At 34.9% G+C, this 20709-nt stretch overlaps 3 protein-coding genes across 3 annotated transcripts; 2 read left to right on the top strand and 1 right to left on the bottom strand.

Moving 5' to 3' along the window:
* Window positions 1-154: 154 nt before the first annotated feature.
* Window positions 155-3559, top strand: LOC142626149 (protein NONRESPONDING TO OXYLIPINS 2, mitochondrial-like). The gene is made up of 3 exons (XM_075799935.1): window positions 155-1112; window positions 1194-1312; window positions 3226-3559. Exons 1-3 carry the CDS (start codon window positions 958-960, stop codon window positions 3231-3233), a joined length of 282 nt encoding a protein of 93 aa, XP_075656050.1. The 5' UTR covers window positions 155-957; the 3' UTR covers window positions 3234-3559.
* A 435-nt stretch (window positions 3560-3994) lies between these two features.
* Window positions 3995-6999, bottom strand: LOC142625362 (uncharacterized). Its single transcript, XM_075799039.1, has 2 exons — window positions 6412-6999; window positions 3995-4117 (listed from the first exon to the last, which is right to left on the bottom strand). Exons 1-2 carry the CDS (start codon window positions 6997-6999, stop codon window positions 3995-3997), a joined length of 711 nt encoding a protein of 236 aa, XP_075655154.1.
* An 8150-nt stretch (window positions 7000-15149) lies between these two features.
* LOC142626159 (zinc finger protein 7-like) lies at window positions 15150-16089 on the top strand. The gene has a single exon (XM_075799947.1). It carries the CDS (start codon window positions 15393-15395, stop codon window positions 15969-15971), a length of 579 nt encoding a protein of 192 aa, XP_075656062.1. The 5' UTR covers window positions 15150-15392; the 3' UTR covers window positions 15972-16089.
* Window positions 16090-20709: the final 4620 nt, after the last annotated feature.

Raw genomic sequence — 20709 nt, 5'->3', positions numbered from 1 at the left:
GTCCAGACGTACACGGAGGTTCTACACAATCTTTATGGTAGTTCCGGGTTGAGTACTGATGAGCCCAAAAGCCATAGCTAGCTTCACACTGAACTTCAAGGGATTGTTCCTTTTGTCTCTCCCCTAAGTCATGTGACACAATTTCTGTTTGTGGGGTGTAGCCGTGTGCCTTGAGCCAACCATTTCTCTCCTCTAGCATCATGTAAATTTCTTTGCTGTTTGGGTGTTTCTTATCTCCAGCAAGAAACTCGTGTACCTTATTATTCACCTCAATTGAGCTACAGCCAGGTTCCTTCTACACTCTGTCTTTCATCAAGGTCCTCACCCTTGCCACCCCATCCCAGCTGCTAGCAGCTGCATATATGTTTGATAAAAGAACATACGTTCCTGAATTTGCAAGGTTCTTGCCAACCAGAAACTCTGCAATTTCCTCTCCCAAAGCAATGTTATCATGCAGCGATCCACGAGGTTTTTTTTTTTAGTGGTCCTATTTTGTAGAAAAAAAAAACATATTAATTTTATATATATAATTTTTATTTTAAAAATCTAATTTATAAGTGGATAAAGTAATTTAAAAATTAACAAGAAAGTGACTAATTTTTAGACTATTTTTAGTGAGAGTTAGAGTTGCATTTTTACTGGAGTGTCCTTTAGTTTTGTCTCTACTTAAACATAGGGGTGCATGAGCAATTTTGAAAAAAAAAATAAAGAATCTAAATAGGAGAAACTCTTTAAATAATAGTATAGATAATAATTAATGGAAAAAATATTCGAGGCTCGAAAGGAGTGAAGGATCGAATTCTTTCCGTAGGCAAAATGTGCCTCCTAAATCCAACAAAGAATTGGGCTGGGCTTTGTAACTCTAGGGTTTTAAACTAAAAAGTCTTAAACCCCAATTCAGCTGACTTCAAACTTGGGAATTCCAAGTGGGTGAAGAAGAACTCTTCATTTCAGAAAATGGCTGGGCGCTGTGGATCGCTGTCGAGGTCTCTGCTCTCCACCGCCAGAACATCAATCCGATCATCTTCTTCCTCCTCAACCTCCCTCCCCCGCCTCCGCCGTTCGCTTCCACAACGCCTCCACTCTCGCCCACCCCTCTTATCCTCCACCAGGTATTCTAATTTCTACCCTCTTTTTTCTTTAATTTTAAAAACAATTGAATTCTTAATTTATATATACAAATATTTGGCAAGGACTATGGGAGAGCTAGGGTGCGCCCAATCGCTGATGCCACTGCACAGCGCAGTCGCTGCGGCTCGACTCACTTCCCACATTTCCATCGAAGCCCGTGCTTTCTGCGAGTTGTCTCAGGGTTCGTAAATTTCCCAGGATCGCTCATTTTCTCTTTGTGAGTCTATATTTTGTCCAGTATTTTACATATTTATATTATGATCCATTCTATAAGGAATTGATATTTGCAAAAAGGTTCTGATTGTTAGCTAATTAGTATTTGAAAATGGGAAGTGTTATATATGTAATTATAGATTAAGGTTTTGTTAGAAAAGTGTGTCTGTGAGGTGGCACTGGTTGTTGTGGCTGGGCTGGGATTAGCTAGGTTGTCTTTAAATTTCTGATTTAGGTTTATTTACCACGTGTAACAGATATGCATCTTGCCCCATTGTTGGTATCTTTGAGCGTGATGAGTGAGTGGGTCTTGAGTTGTTAATTATTGGGTGGGTTTAATTGTGTTTGATTAATATTTAATTTAGACGAAAAAGCAAATTACACTATATTTAGGTCAATTTTGGTTTTGGACCTAATGTTTATTTGTTACTTTTATATTTTATTTCCTAAATTTTGATGTCGTTTTCCATGTTGTCCTTCCGTCAATTAAATTATTGATTGTTAAATGCCAATTTAGTTTAAAACAACACAGTTTTAATGTATTAAAACCATTTTGTCCCGTTAAAAAAAAATTATTTATTTATTTATTTTGTCTCTCTTTTCCTTCTCTATTTGTTTTTTGTCAAAAAAAAAAAATGTTTTTTGTCAAAAAATATTTATTTCTTCTTTCCCTATACCGATCCCCTTTCCCTATACCGATCCCCTTTCCCAATCTTGTCTCCAAACTAAAGTGGCGGAGCTTGATATTTTTTGGTTTGGGGGGAGGGGGAGGGGGAGGGGAATTAGTAAAATTGCATATGCATATATATATATATATATTTTTTTAAAATGAAAATTATAAGAGAGGAGGAAATTTTTTAAAAAAAGCCGCCTCCCTCTGCTTGTGCTTTTACCCACCTTGAACTACAACATACACTCATCACTAGGGATCCGCGTTAGAACGGTGCTTGATTTTAATGTTTTTGTTGTACTATATCATATTTTTCCATCCATAAGTGGACCTTTTTGATAAACATTTAGATGGTTAAGGACTAAACTCAAACATTTGAAAGGTTAGGGACCATTTTGAAACATAGGGAAAAGGTTGAGGGCCAAATGTTTAATTAGAGTATTAGACCTTATTTTAATTAGTTTTATTTAATTTTGGAGTCAATATTATTTTTTATTTTAGGTATTGCTGGTTAATTAGCTTAGTAGTATTTTAGTTTTTAGAGTCAAGATTTTATGTAATTTAATAAATTGGGATTTCCCAAGTCATTTAGAATTGGGTTTTCTTAGTCAATTAGAATAAAAATTAAGGTTTTCTTATGTTAGTTAGAATTAGGGTTTAGTAGTCTATAAAAACATAGTATTGTCCTCTTATGGAGACAGATTATTTTGATGATGAAGAAAATTTCTCTTGAAATTCTCCTAATGTTCTGGTGTTGACGCCAGCCAACCCTAGGTGCCAACTCCTAGAGGTTCTCTCTTCTTTTGTGCTGACTCCTAGGTACTTTTATTTTCTCTTCTTTGATATTTGTGTTTCATCATTTTGGTTTTATCATGCCTCAGTGTTTGCCTGTTTGGGTTGGGTAGGGAGTAAAAAGGTTGGGAATGAGTGTTAAGGAAAAAGAGAGTAATGGAGTTGATAGTGGATCATAATTGTGCTTTGCAATATGCCATGATTGATCATATTAATTTTCCTAAGTATCTTAGGAGTCATCCTGTTTAAATTTCTAGGTCACGGTTGAATATTTATCTTGAATAAGAACCATAAATGCGTTAAACTAATTTCTTTGAGAAGTTCATCTTTTACTTATGATAGAGCAATGCTTTTTGTGTCATGGGAATTATATAGAACTCTTCTGCTGATAAATATTCTGGTCATTTGCTGTCCTATAGGTACTTAAATACATTGTAGCTCTGCACACCAGGTGCTATGTCATATGGGGTTAGAAGTACATCCTGTTGGAACTCCGTGATTCTTATCTTGATGGAGGGTGTAGGGAGTACTTTTAGAATGTTGCTTGATTCAATAGGTTCTATTTCAAGAATTTGTCCTTTTTTTGGCTGTATAAACTCACAAAGAGTTCCTGCTTTTCATTTATGAACTCAAATGAGTTCTTTTTTGTTGTATCGCAATTTTTATCATTAGAGACTACTTGTTTGACTTTATGGAGCCCCATAATTTTGAAGTTGGATATTTATCAACACCAACCAAGTCTTAGTTCCAAAATTTAACTTCAAAGGAAGTTTCTAGAATTTATTATTGGGCATCACTGAGACCCAAGAATTTAATGGAATGCAGCTGAATTGGTACAAACGAACACATGCTTCAGACAAGTGCAGGCAATCTGATACTTTGTTATGTCTTTAGGGTTTTTTGTGTACCATGATGGGAATAAGAAATGCTAGGTAGCTGGCTCTCTTGGTTGCTTGTTGGTCGTCTATGTTGATTACCCTCACTTGAACAGCACTGCCAAGTCATTGGTTGTTTTGATGAATGATGAATCACTATCTTTTCTTTTCTTTTTTCTTGTTAAATATTTTTATTGATGCATAACCATTGTCAAACCCTTACTATGCATGAAGGAGAATGATTCATGAATCATGAAATACATTGGTTGGCAAATAGAGTTTTTCTCTCCTACTATCTCGTACATGCCATTTATCACGGGCATAATTGCCTTAACCTTGCGTGCCTGTACTCTTTCAATTGCATTATGTGGTTAACTATTTCTTCTAGATGAGGAGGAATAAGATTGACTTGACTAGGTATACTGTTGAGAAGTAACTGTCATAACAGAACAGGGCTTGATACAGGTTGAAAAATGTATTAAGGTGCAATTTTTTTTTGGGCACATGTATGTGTTAGAATGGTGCCAGGCACCGAGTCCCGCACCACTATACATCTATAGTTTCCTGTCTGCTTTTTATTTTGGATGATGCAACAGAATGTTTATCTTTCAATCTGAATCTTCAAGTCGGAAGTCAGGAGGCAGAGTAGTTCCTAGTTGGGACAAACTTTACTATCTGTGTATATTGTGTTATTGTTTAAACAAGTCATGTAGTTCATTAAAAATGTCATGTGACAAAAATTACATATGGATTTCTCCAAGCTTCCAAATACCCTATCTGTTTGCCATCAGTTTTTTTCCCTGGCCTTTTTTTTTTTCCACATTTTTTAAATCTTCATTTTGTTGTTTTTTTTTTCAAGGTACAACCAATATTTAACCAAATTTTAACAATCAGCAGAAAGTTACCTCCAAAGGCATACCTAAGTATTATGGATAAATGCTTCTGCAATTATCCACATTAAGCCTATAGGAAGTTCATGACTTCATGCATGTCCTTGTACATCATCCACCAACTTTCTGTTTACTTAATTTGAGAAATTATTCAAGTTCAGAACCCAGGACGTCATGAATTGTATCATTCAACCAAGTTTTATAAGTTTTAACCCCTCTGGCTTTCTTGTTTATTCAACCTGTGGTTGGTTTTCTTGTTTTCGATTAAAAAAAAAAAGGTTCTAAATGTGAAAAATCTAAGCTGGCTGAAAAACTGAAATCTGTTCAGGGACCTATGGTGAAATTGGGTGATGAGAATGTAGAATATTCTCCCAAGTTGCAAGTTCTTGCTCATAATTCTTCATTATTGAAAGCTAAAAAACCTTTCTGCTAGTTTTGAAAGTTTTTTGGAATACCAAATAGAGGAGAAATGTTTAGAGGACTTGATCATGTCGGTTTCTGCGGGAACCAGATCCAAATGATCAACAAAGATGCCAAGGGCTGCGTTGGATCGCTTTCTTGAAATGAGTCATGAGCAAAGTTCCTCATATTCTCACGTCATCACATTCCACCAAAAGATTTACCTCAAGAATATATCAGAATATGCCAACAAAAAGTTTTAGTTCTGGATTCTTGGGTTATAACTTATAAGAACTATCTCACCGCATGGAACTACTTTGAGACCAATCTTCGTGAAAAAAAAGAAAAGAAAAAGTATTAGCTTTAGTAATGATCGGTTTGGATCACTACGTTATCGACTTATCATATTAAATGCCAATCTGAGAGGCATATTTCCTTCCTACTCGAATCAGCACTTCCATGGCACATGATATTAATCGTTGCTTGCTTGGATCTTTGTCAACAGAATGCTTTAACTTGATACCCAGATAAGACTGTGACTTGATAGTTGATATCACTGTTTTAAAAACCGGACCGGACCGACCGGTTCAACTGGAAAAATCGGTACAGTCTGGTCCGGTTAAAAGCCTCAAAACCGGTCAACAACCAGAAATTTTTTTAAAAACGGTTTGATGTTCGGTTTGGTTTTTAAAACCATGGTTGATATGCATACAATAGACGGTGGAAGTGCAAACATGCATTGCCTTTGTCTAACATGCTAGATAGCCATATTCCTTACCTTTCTGTTTACACGCGCACACACACAAATAAATTTAAAGCAAAAAATAAAAAACGTATCATGGTTTTAAATACCGAACCGGACATCAAACCGTTTTTTAAAAAATTTTCGGTTTTTGACAGGTTGTTGACCAGTTTTAAGGCTTTTAACCAGACCAGATTGTACTGGTTTTCCCGGTTGAACCGATCGGACCGGCCGGTCCTGTCTGGTTTTTAAAATAGTGAAACGTATTAATTATACACACACACACAAATTGTGTGAATAACATTGCTTAATATATATTATTTTCATATATATATATATATAACTATTTACATCAAGTTAGTTTTTGGACAAAGTTTGAATACAAATTTGGTTGTTGTCCTAGACTCTAACTTCCTTTAACAAATTAATATGTGTGCAATGCATGTGACAAGTGTTGGTTGGGTTAAGTGTGATTAAGCAAGTCATGCGTAAAAAAAAGTACACGTCAAGATGGCTCGTTTGTATTTGGTCATTTAAAGTATGACTCGTTTTTAATTTTTTCCAGGATTTGATGTACTGCCTCTCGGAACATCGTGTTAACCACTTGAGCAGTAGTAGATTCAGATTGCCTTGCAAAATCTCTCTGAAGACGGTTATTGTTGTGTCCGACCTAAAATCCCTCCTATCTTGAGGGACCACCTTAGCCTTCCCTTTCCCTTGCCGTTGATCCTCCTTGACTCTCTTGTACTTGTTGATATGGTCCATGAGTTGACGTACACTCTTAACAGGTTTCCCAGTCAAAGACTTTCTCAAACCGTGCTTGGCAGGTAGGCCGATCTTGAATGTCCTTATAGCCATATCATTGAAATTCCTATCTATCTTGTTAAAAATCTCCCAGTATCTGTTAGAATATGTCTTTAAGGTTTCCTCTTCTCGCATAGTCATAGACAACAGGGAGTCCAAAGGCCGAGGAACTTTGCTGCAAGTTACAAACCGAGAACCAAAAGCTCTTGTAAGCTCTTTAAAGGAGTTAATAGAATCCCCCCTCAGACCATCGAACCATCTCATCACCACGGCTCCCAAACTGGATGGGAACACTTTGCACATCAAGGTCTTATTCTTCGAGTGAACAGTCATTCTCTGGTTGAAGTGGCTAACATACTTCACAGGGTCTGTTCTGCCATTATACATGGTGAATGTTGGCTGAGTAAATTGTCGATGAAGTTTTCCTCCTTCAATCCTACGGGTGAAAGGTGACTTAGAAATCTGATTCAGAGCCCTACTCATAGCGTTGTTGCCCAGGCCTTTGTGAGGCAGACTCTTCCCTCTCTGTCTATCATGACACTCCTCATCACACGAAAAAGACTCACTGGGAGGAGTCTTTGATCTAGGCTGGTAGCTTTTATCACTATCATCACCAGAAGAATGGTTAGAGCTTGAAGGAGTTCCTTTGCGTCGCTCGCGGCGTAATCTCCTTCACAAACGGTCTATCTCCAGCTGTAGGCTTCTAGTGTTTTCGTCATGAGAGATGTGACTCCCACCTCAAGATTGGTTCCTACTGGTGTGTGTGGTGTGCACACTAACCTCTCGGTCCTTTTTTCGATCAAGATTGAGAAAATTATCTTGACGTTGGGAACCAATAGACTTTTCTCGGTTAGGCCCTAAACCTACCATGGCCGAATGTTGATCTCACTAAAGCTCAAGGAATTTCCCATAAACGGCGCCAATTGTAAGGGCGTGTTTTGGATCCTAAGCCCAAGAAGTAACAGGATTAGGGTGTAGAGAGCCCAACACAATGAATTTGAAGAGAGTGTGCTTAAAAGCTAGGCTTCAATGGATTGAACAATGCTCACATTGGATTAGATATAATAAGAAAGTAAAGAAAAATAAGCTTTTCTAAAAAAAAATCCTTCCTCGGCAAAATTCAAGGAGAGTAGTTATTGAATATATTTCTTCAAACTGGATTACAATTTCAATTCTTGGTTGCTACAGTGCCTTCTTCTACAATTTTCAGATGCCCCTTTTTCCTAGAGGGTTTCTTATGTCATATAGCTTTATTTCCGTTGATCTTGACCCTCCATTTGTTGATCATGAAGGCCACCACTTGAGTGCTTGTCCCATTAGACGTTTCCCTAAATCTTCTGTGAGTTGCAGCAACCAAGACAGTACTGTTCAAGAGTCTTCTACACATAAATGCGGTCAGAGAGTTTGGTGGGGTGCAATTAATATGGTGGTAGCTTTCATCCCTTCAGTCACGACAAGACTAACCCCCTCCCTGAAGCCATTTCTCTACGATGCGGCCTTCTCGGGTAGTGTTCCATTAACGCGATTAAGGCTCGTCTCCTTGGCCTCGCCATCCGAGGGTAGGGTCTTCTCAGCATCAACGTGGCCTCCTCGGCCTCGGATATGACATGTGACATTGTTACCTTATTAAATTTCTGCATCCCACAATGATATATATATATATATATAATTGAAACCTTTGAAACTCTCACAATTTTTCACGTCAACACAATATTTAAATAAAATTATTTTTTTAGTTCAAACTTAACTAGAAGTGAAATTCTATTTCTCTAATAAGTCCAACTTAAACTCAAACTCATCATTATCATTTTTTTAAATAAAATTATTTTTGTTTGATCAAAACTTAATAAGAAGTGAAACTCTATCTCTCTAACAAGTTCAACTTAAACTCAAACTCACACGTTGATAATCTATATAAAAACAAAAATTATGATAGGACTCAAAAAAAAAAAAAAAGACTAATGTTGAAAAAAAAAAGACTCACGTTGGTAATCGTGGATTTGGTTTTTTGGTTGAAATTTCTACTAATTATTTTTTTATACTGTACATGATAGATAAAACATCTCTATTATACATAAAACCGAAGTTTTTGACGCTCTCACAATTTTCTATGTCAGCACAATATTTAAATAAAATCATCATTTTATTTAAATAAAATTATTATTTTTAGTTCAAACTTAACTAGGAATGAAACTCTATCTCTCTAATAAGTCCAATTTAAACTCAAACTCATCATTATCATTTTTTTTTTAAATAAAATTATTTTTGCTTAATCAAAACTTAATAAGGAGTGAAACTCTATCTCTCTAACAAGTCCAACTTAAACTCAAACTCACATGTTGATAATCTATATAAAAACAAAAATTTTGATAGGACTAAAAAAAAAAGACTAACGTTGAAAAAAAAAGAGATTCACGTTGGTAATTGTGGGTTTAGTTTTTGGGTTGGAATTTCTACTAATTTTTTTTTATATTGTACATGGTAGATAAAACATCTCTATTTTTTTGGAGAAAAATCAAAGATGCAACTTATGTCTTCCAGCCTAAGGAACGATAAATTTTTATTTGCTATGTTATATATAAATTTGTTGAATTTGGTTTGGTTCTGAAGTAGAATTTGGGGATTCTATAAATTTTGAAGTTTTAAGTCTTGAGGTTTTTGGTATTTGTGTCTCAATAGGTTGATCTTAATTCTTCACCTCAAATGCTTTTTATTTAGGTTCATGTGATTTTTTTGTTTTCTTATTAAAAACTATATTTTTGGCTGGTTAATTATTTGTTTGGATTAATTTCAATTAATTATTTTTTTCAAAATGTCTATTTACTCATTGTGAAATTTTCTTTCAGAGTCAATAGTTTTTTCATGCATCGCACATGTTAGCGACTAGTATAAACTAAAGGGAAGCATTATTTCTTGATAGGGAGTTTTCCAACAGATTAAGATCCACTATGCAATTCACCCTTACCCACTCACAATATGTTTCTACTTTTTTTTTTTTTTTTTTTTTTACTTTACTCATTTTTTATATTTAATGGTTGAGATTTAAAGTTCAACTTTGAATTTCAGCCATTTATACCAATTACACCTGATCTCAATCCCTTTTCAACATACACCATTTGATGAGTTGGGCTGTCCACGGGTCGGTTCGGGTTGGGTTTGTGCCCAACCCGGAACCGACCCGCCAGAATCGGGTGGAGAAAAAATGCACCCGCCACCGACCCGTCGGAGTAATCGGGTCGGGTGGTTCAGATCATCAATGGGTGGGTCAGTCAAAGTCATAGATCTGAGAAGACAACGAGAAAACGGTGAAAAAAACACAGATTCGATGAGGAAACCTAGATTTCGGTGAAGTTTTCCAGATTCCGGTGATATTTCCCTTAGATCTGGTGAGATTTCGCAAGATTCGGCGAAAATCTCACTAGATTTGATGAGATTTCGCCAGATCCGGTCAAAACCTCACCGGATTTAAGGAAAATATCGCCGCAATCTGGGTTTTTTCGCCAGATTCTGGAAAAATATTGCCGGAATCTGGAAATTTCTTGGTCGGTTCAGTTTTTTTGGGTTTAAGGGGAGGAAAATTGAAACCGACCTACCGGAATCGGTTTCTGGTGGTGAAGACCCGCTGCTTACCCTCTGGAGCAGTTGGGTCGGCCGGATTCGGGTCGGATCCAGTTGGTTCTTCGGGTGGGTCGGGTTACCGGATCCTTCTGGACAGCCCTACTAATGAGCATCCGATGAGCAAAGGCTTACCCGTCCGACATGAGACACTTGCTAGACGTGTCCTCCTTGTCAGTTATGACTAATGAATACCAATAGAGTGATCATACCGACAATAACTTCAACCATATAATCGTCTGATACCTGAGACTCGTCCAACATACATGCCAAGTAAGCTAACTAAAACTCAAGCCGTAGTTTGGTCACTCGGTTAATATTATGTATCCATCACCTATCATGTCAGATGAGTGAAAACACTTTGCTCCTTGAAGATAAATAAATATCACACTTGACATCTATTCACATGTAGAAAACGCTACACCAAAGGGTCCTACCCCACATCCACTAAGTATAAGGGACATTGAACCTAATGATCTCAATGCTACTAACCCACGATCTCCATTACGTTGATGCCTACAGTCTACTGAGCGTGGTCATTCTAGACCCCTATATAAACACCAAGATATCACAATTTCTATGTACATGGAACACTATTTCCTAAGTCTCATGCTCTTAGAGTTTTTGGAGATTGTTGTGAGTTTTTAACTTAACATTCGGAGGGACTTTAACCGGTACCACACTGATGCACTTTGTAGGTATTTCACTCTTCAGGTTTTCAGACATTGTGAGTTCGGACGATTGATTTATTGACGACTTTGTGCACCATCATTTTTCATGGATGACTCATATAATAAGAATATCTAACTTCTAACTGCGAATCTGCAATTTTCTTTTCTTTTCTAACTGTGAAGTTTTTCTATTTTTAGGAAACACATATCTTTAATTGGTTTTGGCTTTAGGAGATTTATACATACAAGAGTAATTAGTGAAAAAATAAATAATATAGTACCTATTCACATTAGTTATAAATTTATAATTATATATATATATATATATATATAAGGATCCTTAGTTACAATTTGTATATAATTTCATTTTTTTTAATGAGAAATCACACTTTATCACCTTAAACTATATCTTATATTACACTTTGCACCACAAGCTTTTGGAATGCACATTTTGCACCTTAAACTATTTGTTACACTATGCACTCCAACGTTAATTAAGTTTGTTGTTAACTTGGACAAAAATTCAAAGTTTAGGGTAAAAAGTATAATAAAGAGTGTAGCGTAGGGTGATAAAGTGTAAGTTCTCCTTTGTTTTTAAGGGGATTGAGAAGAAGAAAAATTAGGTCTTTTTACGTGGTGTCATATTTTTCCATCCAAATTAATAGGAAACTTGATGTCGGGGTGCAAAGTATAACAAGGATCACAATTTAAAATACAGAACATGCATTCAAAAAGTTTAAAGTGTAAAGTGTAATTGGAAGTATATTTAAGTATGATAAAGTATATTTTCCATTTCTTAATAGAAAAGTAAGAGGGAGAGAGAAGATTTTAGAAGGTCGGGGGCCATGGCCCCCCCTCCCTTCACCAATACAACTATCTATTATTAATTTTTGTTTTCATTCGTTCTTACTATTTTTGGCTTGTTTGAAATACCAATCGATATGACAAGTCGAGAGGATTTTTGATAACCTACCTTTAAAACAATATTCTATTGTCAAAAACAAATAAAAAAAATGGAGCCCACCAAATGTGTTTGTGCTTAATGACTATTTAAAAAAAAAATCAATTTCAGAAAATTGTTTTAAACTATGAATAGTTTTCTAAAAACACCTTTGGGGTGTTTTTTGTTCTTGATTTTATGTTGTTAGTGGCATTTTTGTACTAAAATCAACTTAAACAACAACAAAAAAAGCAAAGTTCTCTCTCTCTCTCTCTCCCCAAATGTGGCTAAGGGCACGCTGTTCTGAACCACCAATTGGCGGCAGCAGTTCGAGACCAACCACGATTCCAACAATGAACCAATCTCTTTCTCTCTGTGTGTGCGCACACAGGCTATAGGATTGGATTTTTTGTTTAGTTTTGATAATTGTGTTTTGCAAATGGCGATTTAGGTGTGATGGAGGGATTGGCTAGTGGAGGATGTTGTGCAATTGTTTTTTTTTTTTTCTTTTTTTTGAGAATTCGGACCCAGGGGGCCAGGCTTCTTTTTCTTTTTTTAATAATAATAATAATGATAATAATAACAATATTATAAATATTGTTGTTGTTGTTGTTATTATATATTTTTCTTTATGAAAAAAATGACTGAGAATTAAAAAAAAAAAATTTAAGAGAAAACAAATGTCAAACAAGCTTTCAGGGTGGAAAAATATTGAAAACTGTTTTTGAGAACAATTTCTCTAAACACAGAGAAAACAGTTTATGAAAACACAAAACCGAAAATAGGGATCGAACAGACTTTGACCTCAATCCAACGACACAGCCATTTTATCTTTATTCATTAATGAAGCTTCTGCATCACAGTTGCCTTCATCAAATCTCTTATATGTGGGGAAACCTTTTTTTTTTTTTTTTTTTGAACACCAATATTCTGATTTCTCAGAATAAGCACAAGTGGTTCTCAATGCGCTTCTAATCCTGTACATATGGATAGCCCACTAGTTGAAGGCACCCACAAAGATCCTCTTGTTAAAGAGAAAGCCAACTAAAAACAATTGACAACCCATCTTCATTGCATACCTTTTTTCAGCATTATTGTCAATAACTTGGCCCCCCGAATTCCCTCAAAATATAGTATGAATTCCATCAGATTTTATTAACATTAAATATATAATAGCATCCCCCTCACTCCACTGTCTTTATTTCTTGTCATATGCTACTTATTGTAAAGAAAGGCGTTTCTTTTGATTACGATATATGCACAATCTTTAGTGGCTGCAACTTTGGTTTGGCATAAGACATAGAAGTAACATGAGTGAAGGAGGCAAGATGGTGCTAAAAGAGAATTTGCCTATCCATTGTAATTATTCTTTTTTTATGAGACTATAGGATTTGAACCGCATCATCTGCTAACAATATCCCAATGACCCGTAAGTTATACAAACTGTACTAATAAGCGTTTGGATACTTAATAATGTTTTCTCTTTTTTGCTTGGTGGATAGACAAGAATAGAAACAACGTGGCCGTTATGGCTTTAAGCAAGTATAGTAATTATTCTCTTACACTCATTGATTTGCACTCTATACTAGGGGTGTCCATAGCCCCGCCGGACCCGACTCACCTAAGCAATTCGACTAGACTTGATCCGATTCGATTGATATAGCTTTCGAAGGTGGATCTCTGCCTTCAACATCCAATGACAGCAAGTCGAGTGATAGGTTACCTCCTCCAAAACCCAACCCACCCTATCCTATTGACAAGGAAATTAAATTCTAGCAAGATCTTCTAGATTCAGTGAGATCTCCAACGAATCTGGCTAGATCTCACTTGATCTTTTTTGTTCTAAGCATTTTATCGTCTTTCTTTGCTGTCGTCCATTGCTAGTGACGACCAATCCGCCCACTACCTGTGGAGAGCTCGATTCGTCAGATCCATTGCACCTTGTTAGTCGACAATGGGTTGCAGTTTTCTCCACCTGATTAATTCAAGTCGGGCACTAATCTTGGACTAACTTGTGGACACTCCTACTTTGTACACATAATGTTCATAATTGCCTGCACGATGTCTACATTTAAAACAAAAAATAGATGACGTGTACAAATAATGTATAATAAAAAGTGTGATAATCAGTACCCAAATAAATAAACCTAACCCTTGCCAAAACTAACATCATTATCCACAATTGAAACATAAAATTAATGATTTATATGAACACTATATAATAAAGAGTGGGCTAGAATCAATGCCCAAACAAATAAACCTAACCTTTACCAAAACTAGCATGCTGCTCATAGTTATGAGCATAAGTGTTAACACCTCCATTGAGTGGTCCATTGTTTTATTGCGGAGCAACTTGGGGGCTATAATGTTTATAATTGCTTGCAAGATGTCTACATTTAAAACAAAAAATGGATGATGTGTACAAATAATATACAATAAAGAGTGTGATAATCAGTACCCAAATAAATAAACCTTACCCTTGCCAAAACTAACATCATTATCCACAATTGAAACACAAAAGTAATGATTTATATGAACACTGTATAATAAAGAGTGTGCTAGAATCAATGCCCAAACAAATAAACCTAACCTTTACCAAAACTAGCATGATGCTCATACTTATGAGCATCAGTGTATAACACCTCCACTGAGTGGTCCATTGTTTTATTGCGGAGCAACTTGGGGGCTATAAAATAGGGTATATAAGATACAAAGCATATGTTAGTGTGTTTAGACTAGGGTTTTATTATTATTATTATATATATTTTTTATCCTTATAGTTTATTTGTTAAAAGTAAGTGACTTTAAAAAAAAAATTTTAAATAGTTGTATATGAGAAAATAAGCTAATAAAATAACAAAAAAAAAAACTAGATATTATTTCACACTTTTTTACATCCACTATATTATACACATGTGAAATAGTAGACTTAAAGTCCCCTCCACCTCCCTTGAAAAATAAATCCAAACCCACTACGTTAGACCAATCCAATCAAGCTGTATCATTTTGTATCCTATCCAATTTACAAGACATGCAAATTAAGCGAGTCCATTAGAATTTAGATGGAGACGTATTTGTTACATTTACGTTGTTTGTATTTGCTCCAATCCACATTAATTACATTAATTAGAACTTCATTGGGAGATGTTTAGGGGTCAAATCTTCATTTTATAACAATTAAACTATATAAGTTTTTTTTTTTTAATTATTACTATTTTTTTTTTTTGTGAGAGGGAGTAGGGTGGTAAGAAACGACAAGGATACTAAATTATTTATGAATATAAATGGCATTGTCAACAGTTAAGCTGCTGTTATATATCAAGTTAAATAGAATCATGTAGTTGATGCTACGACAGAGTTGAAGAAAAAGATGAAAGGGAATCCTAAGTTTGATGTGGCCAACACCATTAGATGACACAAGCGTTGGCCCCACAATAATTAAGCATCACCGGCAGCTGCGAGCACCAGAGATAATTGAGGATGAAGCTCAATAATCCATTGCCACTCCCTTTTTAGATACCTCTCTTATTTGCCATTAACTTCCACCTTGGATTATCCCTATTTAAGAGCAAGAGCCCCACTTATTCAAGCCTCTGTACCATAAATTTCTCCATTAATCTTCCAATTAGATTGAAGACTTCGTTGCTGCTATGACTTTACAGAGAGAGGAAGAAGCAGACAAGGTACAAAATAACAACCAAGATACTGAGTCCAAAACAAGTGACAACGATGAAGTAACTGCTGGAGATGATAACTTGGGAGAATGGTTGAGTTTAGGCCTCAACAGAAATGAGTCCTTAACAGTTGGACATTCTGATTCCCATTCAAAACCTGCCAGTAACAAGGTTTTCTCATGCAACTTTTGCATGAGGAAGTTTTTCAGTTCACAAGCCCTGGGTGGTCACCAAAACGCACACAAAAGAGAGAGAGGAGCTGCCAAAAGATTTCAGTCTCACAAGACGATGATGACAACAATGGGGTGTCCTTTCAATTCCTTAACGACACGATCACTCGGTGTGCAGCCTCACTCGCTTGTGCGCAAGCATAGTACAGAAGGGTCTTCCACGGTAGCGCGATTTAGTGAAGCTAACACAGGATTTGGGACGACTTGGACACCCTTCATGGCAGAAGAAGCAATGGATTTGACTTGGCCAGGAAGCTTTCGCATGGACAAGTTGCCAAAGCTATCATCGGAAGTAAATAAGCTTGATTTAAATCTTCGGCTTTGATACATTATCCCTCTGGTTTTATCTCACTATATGTTATCTTTCATTATAAATTTCAACCATGTAATATGTTGTTGCATATGTTGATCCATCAAATAAAGTAAATATATTAACTTTAGGTGTATTGACTAAGGAGCAATAGTCTTGCAACTCTGTGTATCTCTTATTCTGAAGTTTAAAGGGTTGTTTACTCAGTTCTCATCACTAGATTCTTATAACTCAAATGTTTAAACTTATCTATTTGAAAAACTCAAATGTAAAACTTATATCTCATATATCTTCTCTATTTTTACCTTAATTCACTTTACAATTCGTTTGGGTACAAATTTTTAATCACAAAAACTCAACTCTAACTCCAAACATGTGGAGCCCACGGGTCAGATTTTTTCAACGGTCTTCTTTCCTTATCCGCGTGACTTTACATGAAGAAGATGAAACTCACACCCAAACCCAACTCCATCACCAACGACAATCCCAATGGCTACACAAAATCCAACCATACAATCCCACCTCCATCACAGCCCAAGCCTCATATACAACCACAACCAAAAATCCAAACCTACCAACATAAAAATGCATAGAAAACCCAAATTTGAACCCAAACCCAAACTCAGGAATCCTTATATCGGAGACCCAACATCACGAAATTACGAAATTGAGGAGAGAGATATGAACCGATCTGGCAAAGGAGAGAGAGAGAGAGAACGATCGTGGTGGTGGCTTGTGGTAGCGGCGACTGACGGTTTGTAGAGGAGCAGTGGAGGTTCATTGAGGAGAGAGATCTGGGTAGAAGAAAAAAATGAAGAAGGAGAGGAGAGTTAAGCAACTTGAAGGCCGAGACTGAGAAAGAAAAAGATGAACCAGACCTCCATGGTAGAGGGGCTCAATCTTCAATTCTTGGAATGCAAGAGGGATGTAGGAAGAGAAGACAGTGAGATAAGAAAGAAACAAAACTAAAAATAAAAGAAAAAAGCGTTTGGAGAGACAGTCGTTGGGTGTAGTCAATGTGAGCTAGCAAGGATTAGACAATACACAGACAGTGAGTGTGAATTTACAATATTGTTTTCATTTTCACTCACCCATCACTCATTTTGTTTAGTTATGGGTGATGTGAATGAAAAGAAAACTTGGATAAACATGTGCCGAAACCAAACAGACTTTAAATTTCTTATTTTCTAACTATTGGATTACTAAAAAAAAAAAACAAACAAAAAAAAGGGAGGAAAATTTCTCTTTATGCCTTTTAAATCATATGAGACAACTAACTACTTGTTAAAAATTATAATAGAATCATATGTCGCTAATAAATTAAACTCAGTTCAATTGTTTGTTATTACACATTTCGTTATATAACTCGCATTTTGTTGATTGATTCATGCTATGATGATAATGCATTAATGATACTGATGAGAATAGAGATTTATTAGCGCATTTAATACTCTCATAATTTCTAGAAAATGCACAAAATTTGCATTTACTACTCTCATAACTTATAGAAAATGCACAAAATTTCCAATGATCTACTGAGTGAAGGAATAATATCAACAATATTAATTAAAAGAAAAAAGAACAAGATAAAGAAGATGTTAGAAAACAAAATACTCGAATTATTATATCGAGCTCGGGTCTTGGTGTAATGATAAATGTCTTCTACCAAAAGTAACAGATTGAAGGTTTGAGTCCAAAAATTAGCTACTCAAAAAGAGGGAAAAAAAAAAGAAAAGAAAAAGAAAAAAGAGTAAAGAAGAAATGAAGCCATATAGAGTTCAAAACCCCTATCCTAACCATCGAATTATTAAAAAAAAGAAAGAGGAAGACTTCACATTTGGGTCAAGGGTTTTACAAGGGGCCTCGGTCCAGCCAGGATCCGCACCCAGTTCAACCTTACGACCAACAACAGAGTTCGCTTCTATGACCCATTAAGAAAAGAAGCAATTAACATACAGTTAGGCCTCAGGAGAATCAGAAACCCATATCGTCTAGACATACCCAATTGGGTAATTCACCATTCCTAGAATGGCATCAAAAATCGGGTTTGTAACCCAAAAAAAGCCCAAATCTAAATCCAATAAAATCTTGCATCCAAACGCACGGATTTATCTTATCATGATTTTGATCAAAATGAGTTGGATCAGATTCGGTCAATAAAGAAATGAATTGAAAATACACCGACTTAATTTTGCACTAACAATGTTTATAATAAACTAAATATAATTAAGCACTATAACTACTCAACTGTCATCTTAACTTATTTTAATTAAATAGTCAACTATTATCCTAGCTTATTAACATTTGCTAATGCATGTTCCATGCTGAAGTAATGAAATTATCGTATCTGTCATATCTCTTTTCATTAAAAAAAAAAAAAAAACCAATTCCTTTCCTTCTTGTGTGATCTTCCTCTCTTCTCTCTCCCATGATCAATCACTATTGCTTTGTGGTCGTCTCCGTCCATCGTTTTCATGTTTCTGCTATATCAAAACCATTCTTTACAATAAAACCTCACCCTTCTTTCTTGTCGGCTAAAATGAAGATAACCTCGAATGTTAAGGGGCAAAAGTGCACTTATACCTTAACAATTCTTTAATATATATACCTAAATAGATATTTAACAAAAATAAATGAAAAGGAGAACTATCCTGCAATGTTTTAAGAAGAGTTTTTAATTATGCAACCAATGCTAGGTGGAGATATCTAATTCTTGAAGCAAAAAAAAAAAAAAAAAATCATAGATTGGCAATATCTTGTAAAAAATTAAAAAGAAGTATTTATCCATGTGGATTTTGTGAGATTATATATAGGAACATATTGAATGTTAATGTAACTAAGTTTGTTACTAAGTTAATGGATAAATAAAATTAGGACAAAGTTTTGCTACGAACTTGATTGTAACTAATGAATATAATTCCACTCAATATTTTTTTATCGGATGTAAATTTTAATAAATCCAGAATTGGATTATATTTTTTCTTTTATATTCTTCATACTTGTAAAATTTGTAGAAGATAAAAGATCAATAATTATGTCATTAATCAAATATTTAAATTTTAAGTTTTTTTAATCTAAAATAATGCATAAAAATAAGTTTATGGATCAAATAGAAAATAATATTTGATTGATACAAAATTTAACATACATGTTAAAAACATAAAGAACGTGTAATCCAACAATTATGTTATAAAAAATGTAATCATGTTAATTTTTTTTAGTAAAAGATGTAGCCATTAACTATAACTAAATTTGTAATAAAATTTTGCACATAAAAATTATGTTATTTAAAAATTTTATTAGGGCTTTCAAAAAAGAAAAGAAAAGAATAAAGCGCATCTAGAAAATCCTGTTTGTTTCTTACCTTTTTCTCAAAGAAAAAAAAAATTCCATTGCAACATAAAGACTAATATGATAGCACCACTCTTTTCATCTCTATATATATATATATATATATATATATATATAAGTTGGGTTCAAGTTACACCTGGTGTAACTCTAAGCAATATTACACTATTCAATATTTTTAATTGGATGCAAATATTGACAAATTCATCGTCAGATTACATTATTTTTGTATATTCTTTATACTTGCAAAATTTCAAGGTGATTAAAAATTAATATCCATGTCATCAATCAATTGTTAAAATTCAAATTTTTTTAGTTTAAAATAATGCATAAAATATGAGTTTATGGATAAAATGGTAAATAGTATCCGATTGATATGAAAATTGACATGCATGTTAAAAACATATAAAACATATAATTCAACGATTGATTTTTTAAAATATTAATTAAATAACAATTAAGTTATTGAGTGGTGTAACATTGCGATGTTACACCATGTGTAACTTGAACCCAACTCTCTCTCTCTCTCTACACACACACACACATATATATATATATATATTCTCTCTCTCTCTCTCTCTCTCTCTCTCTCTCTCTCTCTCTCTCTCTCTCTCTCTCTATATATATATATATTATAGGTTCAGCATTTTGAAAGCCCAATGTAACATTTACATTAATTGGCTAACACTTACCAATATTTATATTCATTATTTTATAGGTTTCAGCATTTTGAAGGCTTAATTTACTTCATGTTCATGTTGCTCTTCTATTATTAGTTTATTAAAATCATTGAAGAATGAAGCAGAAACAAAAGAATACGGGAAAAAGTAAAAGCTGAGCGGCTGAAGCACTTACCCAACATGTGCAAATTTCGACCACTAGTAGGGCAGCAGGTAATTAAATGGTCAAAGAGATATGGAATCAATTAACCTAGCTATGATGGTATCCTATAACAGTCATGTGAGGTTAAGAACTTAGATCAAATTGTTAATTATATGCCTTTGACCACAGGTTAGAATCGAATATAAGCCTACAATGATCGCTTACAACAGCCATGTGACATTGGATAGTAAAGAGTTCAGAGGTCTTGACCAACATTCGCTACCAAAACAAAGATGCAATGACTACCATGGTCGTTTCAACCAGCCTAACGTGGCTATACAGACAGCTATATTGAACCTCATTTGTTTTAATGTTTATGGCAAAGGGCTACACAAAACGTTTTAAGAAGTGAGATGGTTTTGAAAGCTATAGTAGGCTGCCCTGCATGCCGAACAAACTTGTCACCTATGATCTGGCCCTTTACATGGATTTTTCTATGACATGATTTACGTTCCATGTCGGTATACTGTGAGGCATAGACTAGCACTTCGTAATATTCAGAATAGTTTCTTGTGCTTCGTCT

Source organism: Castanea sativa, chromosome 2, assembly GCF_040712315.1.
Source record: "Castanea sativa cultivar Marrone di Chiusa Pesio chromosome 2, ASM4071231v1".
Lineage (NCBI taxonomy): Eukaryota > Viridiplantae > Streptophyta > Magnoliopsida > Fagales > Fagaceae > Castanea > Castanea sativa.
This window is presented reverse-complemented; position numbering and strand designations above follow the sequence as displayed.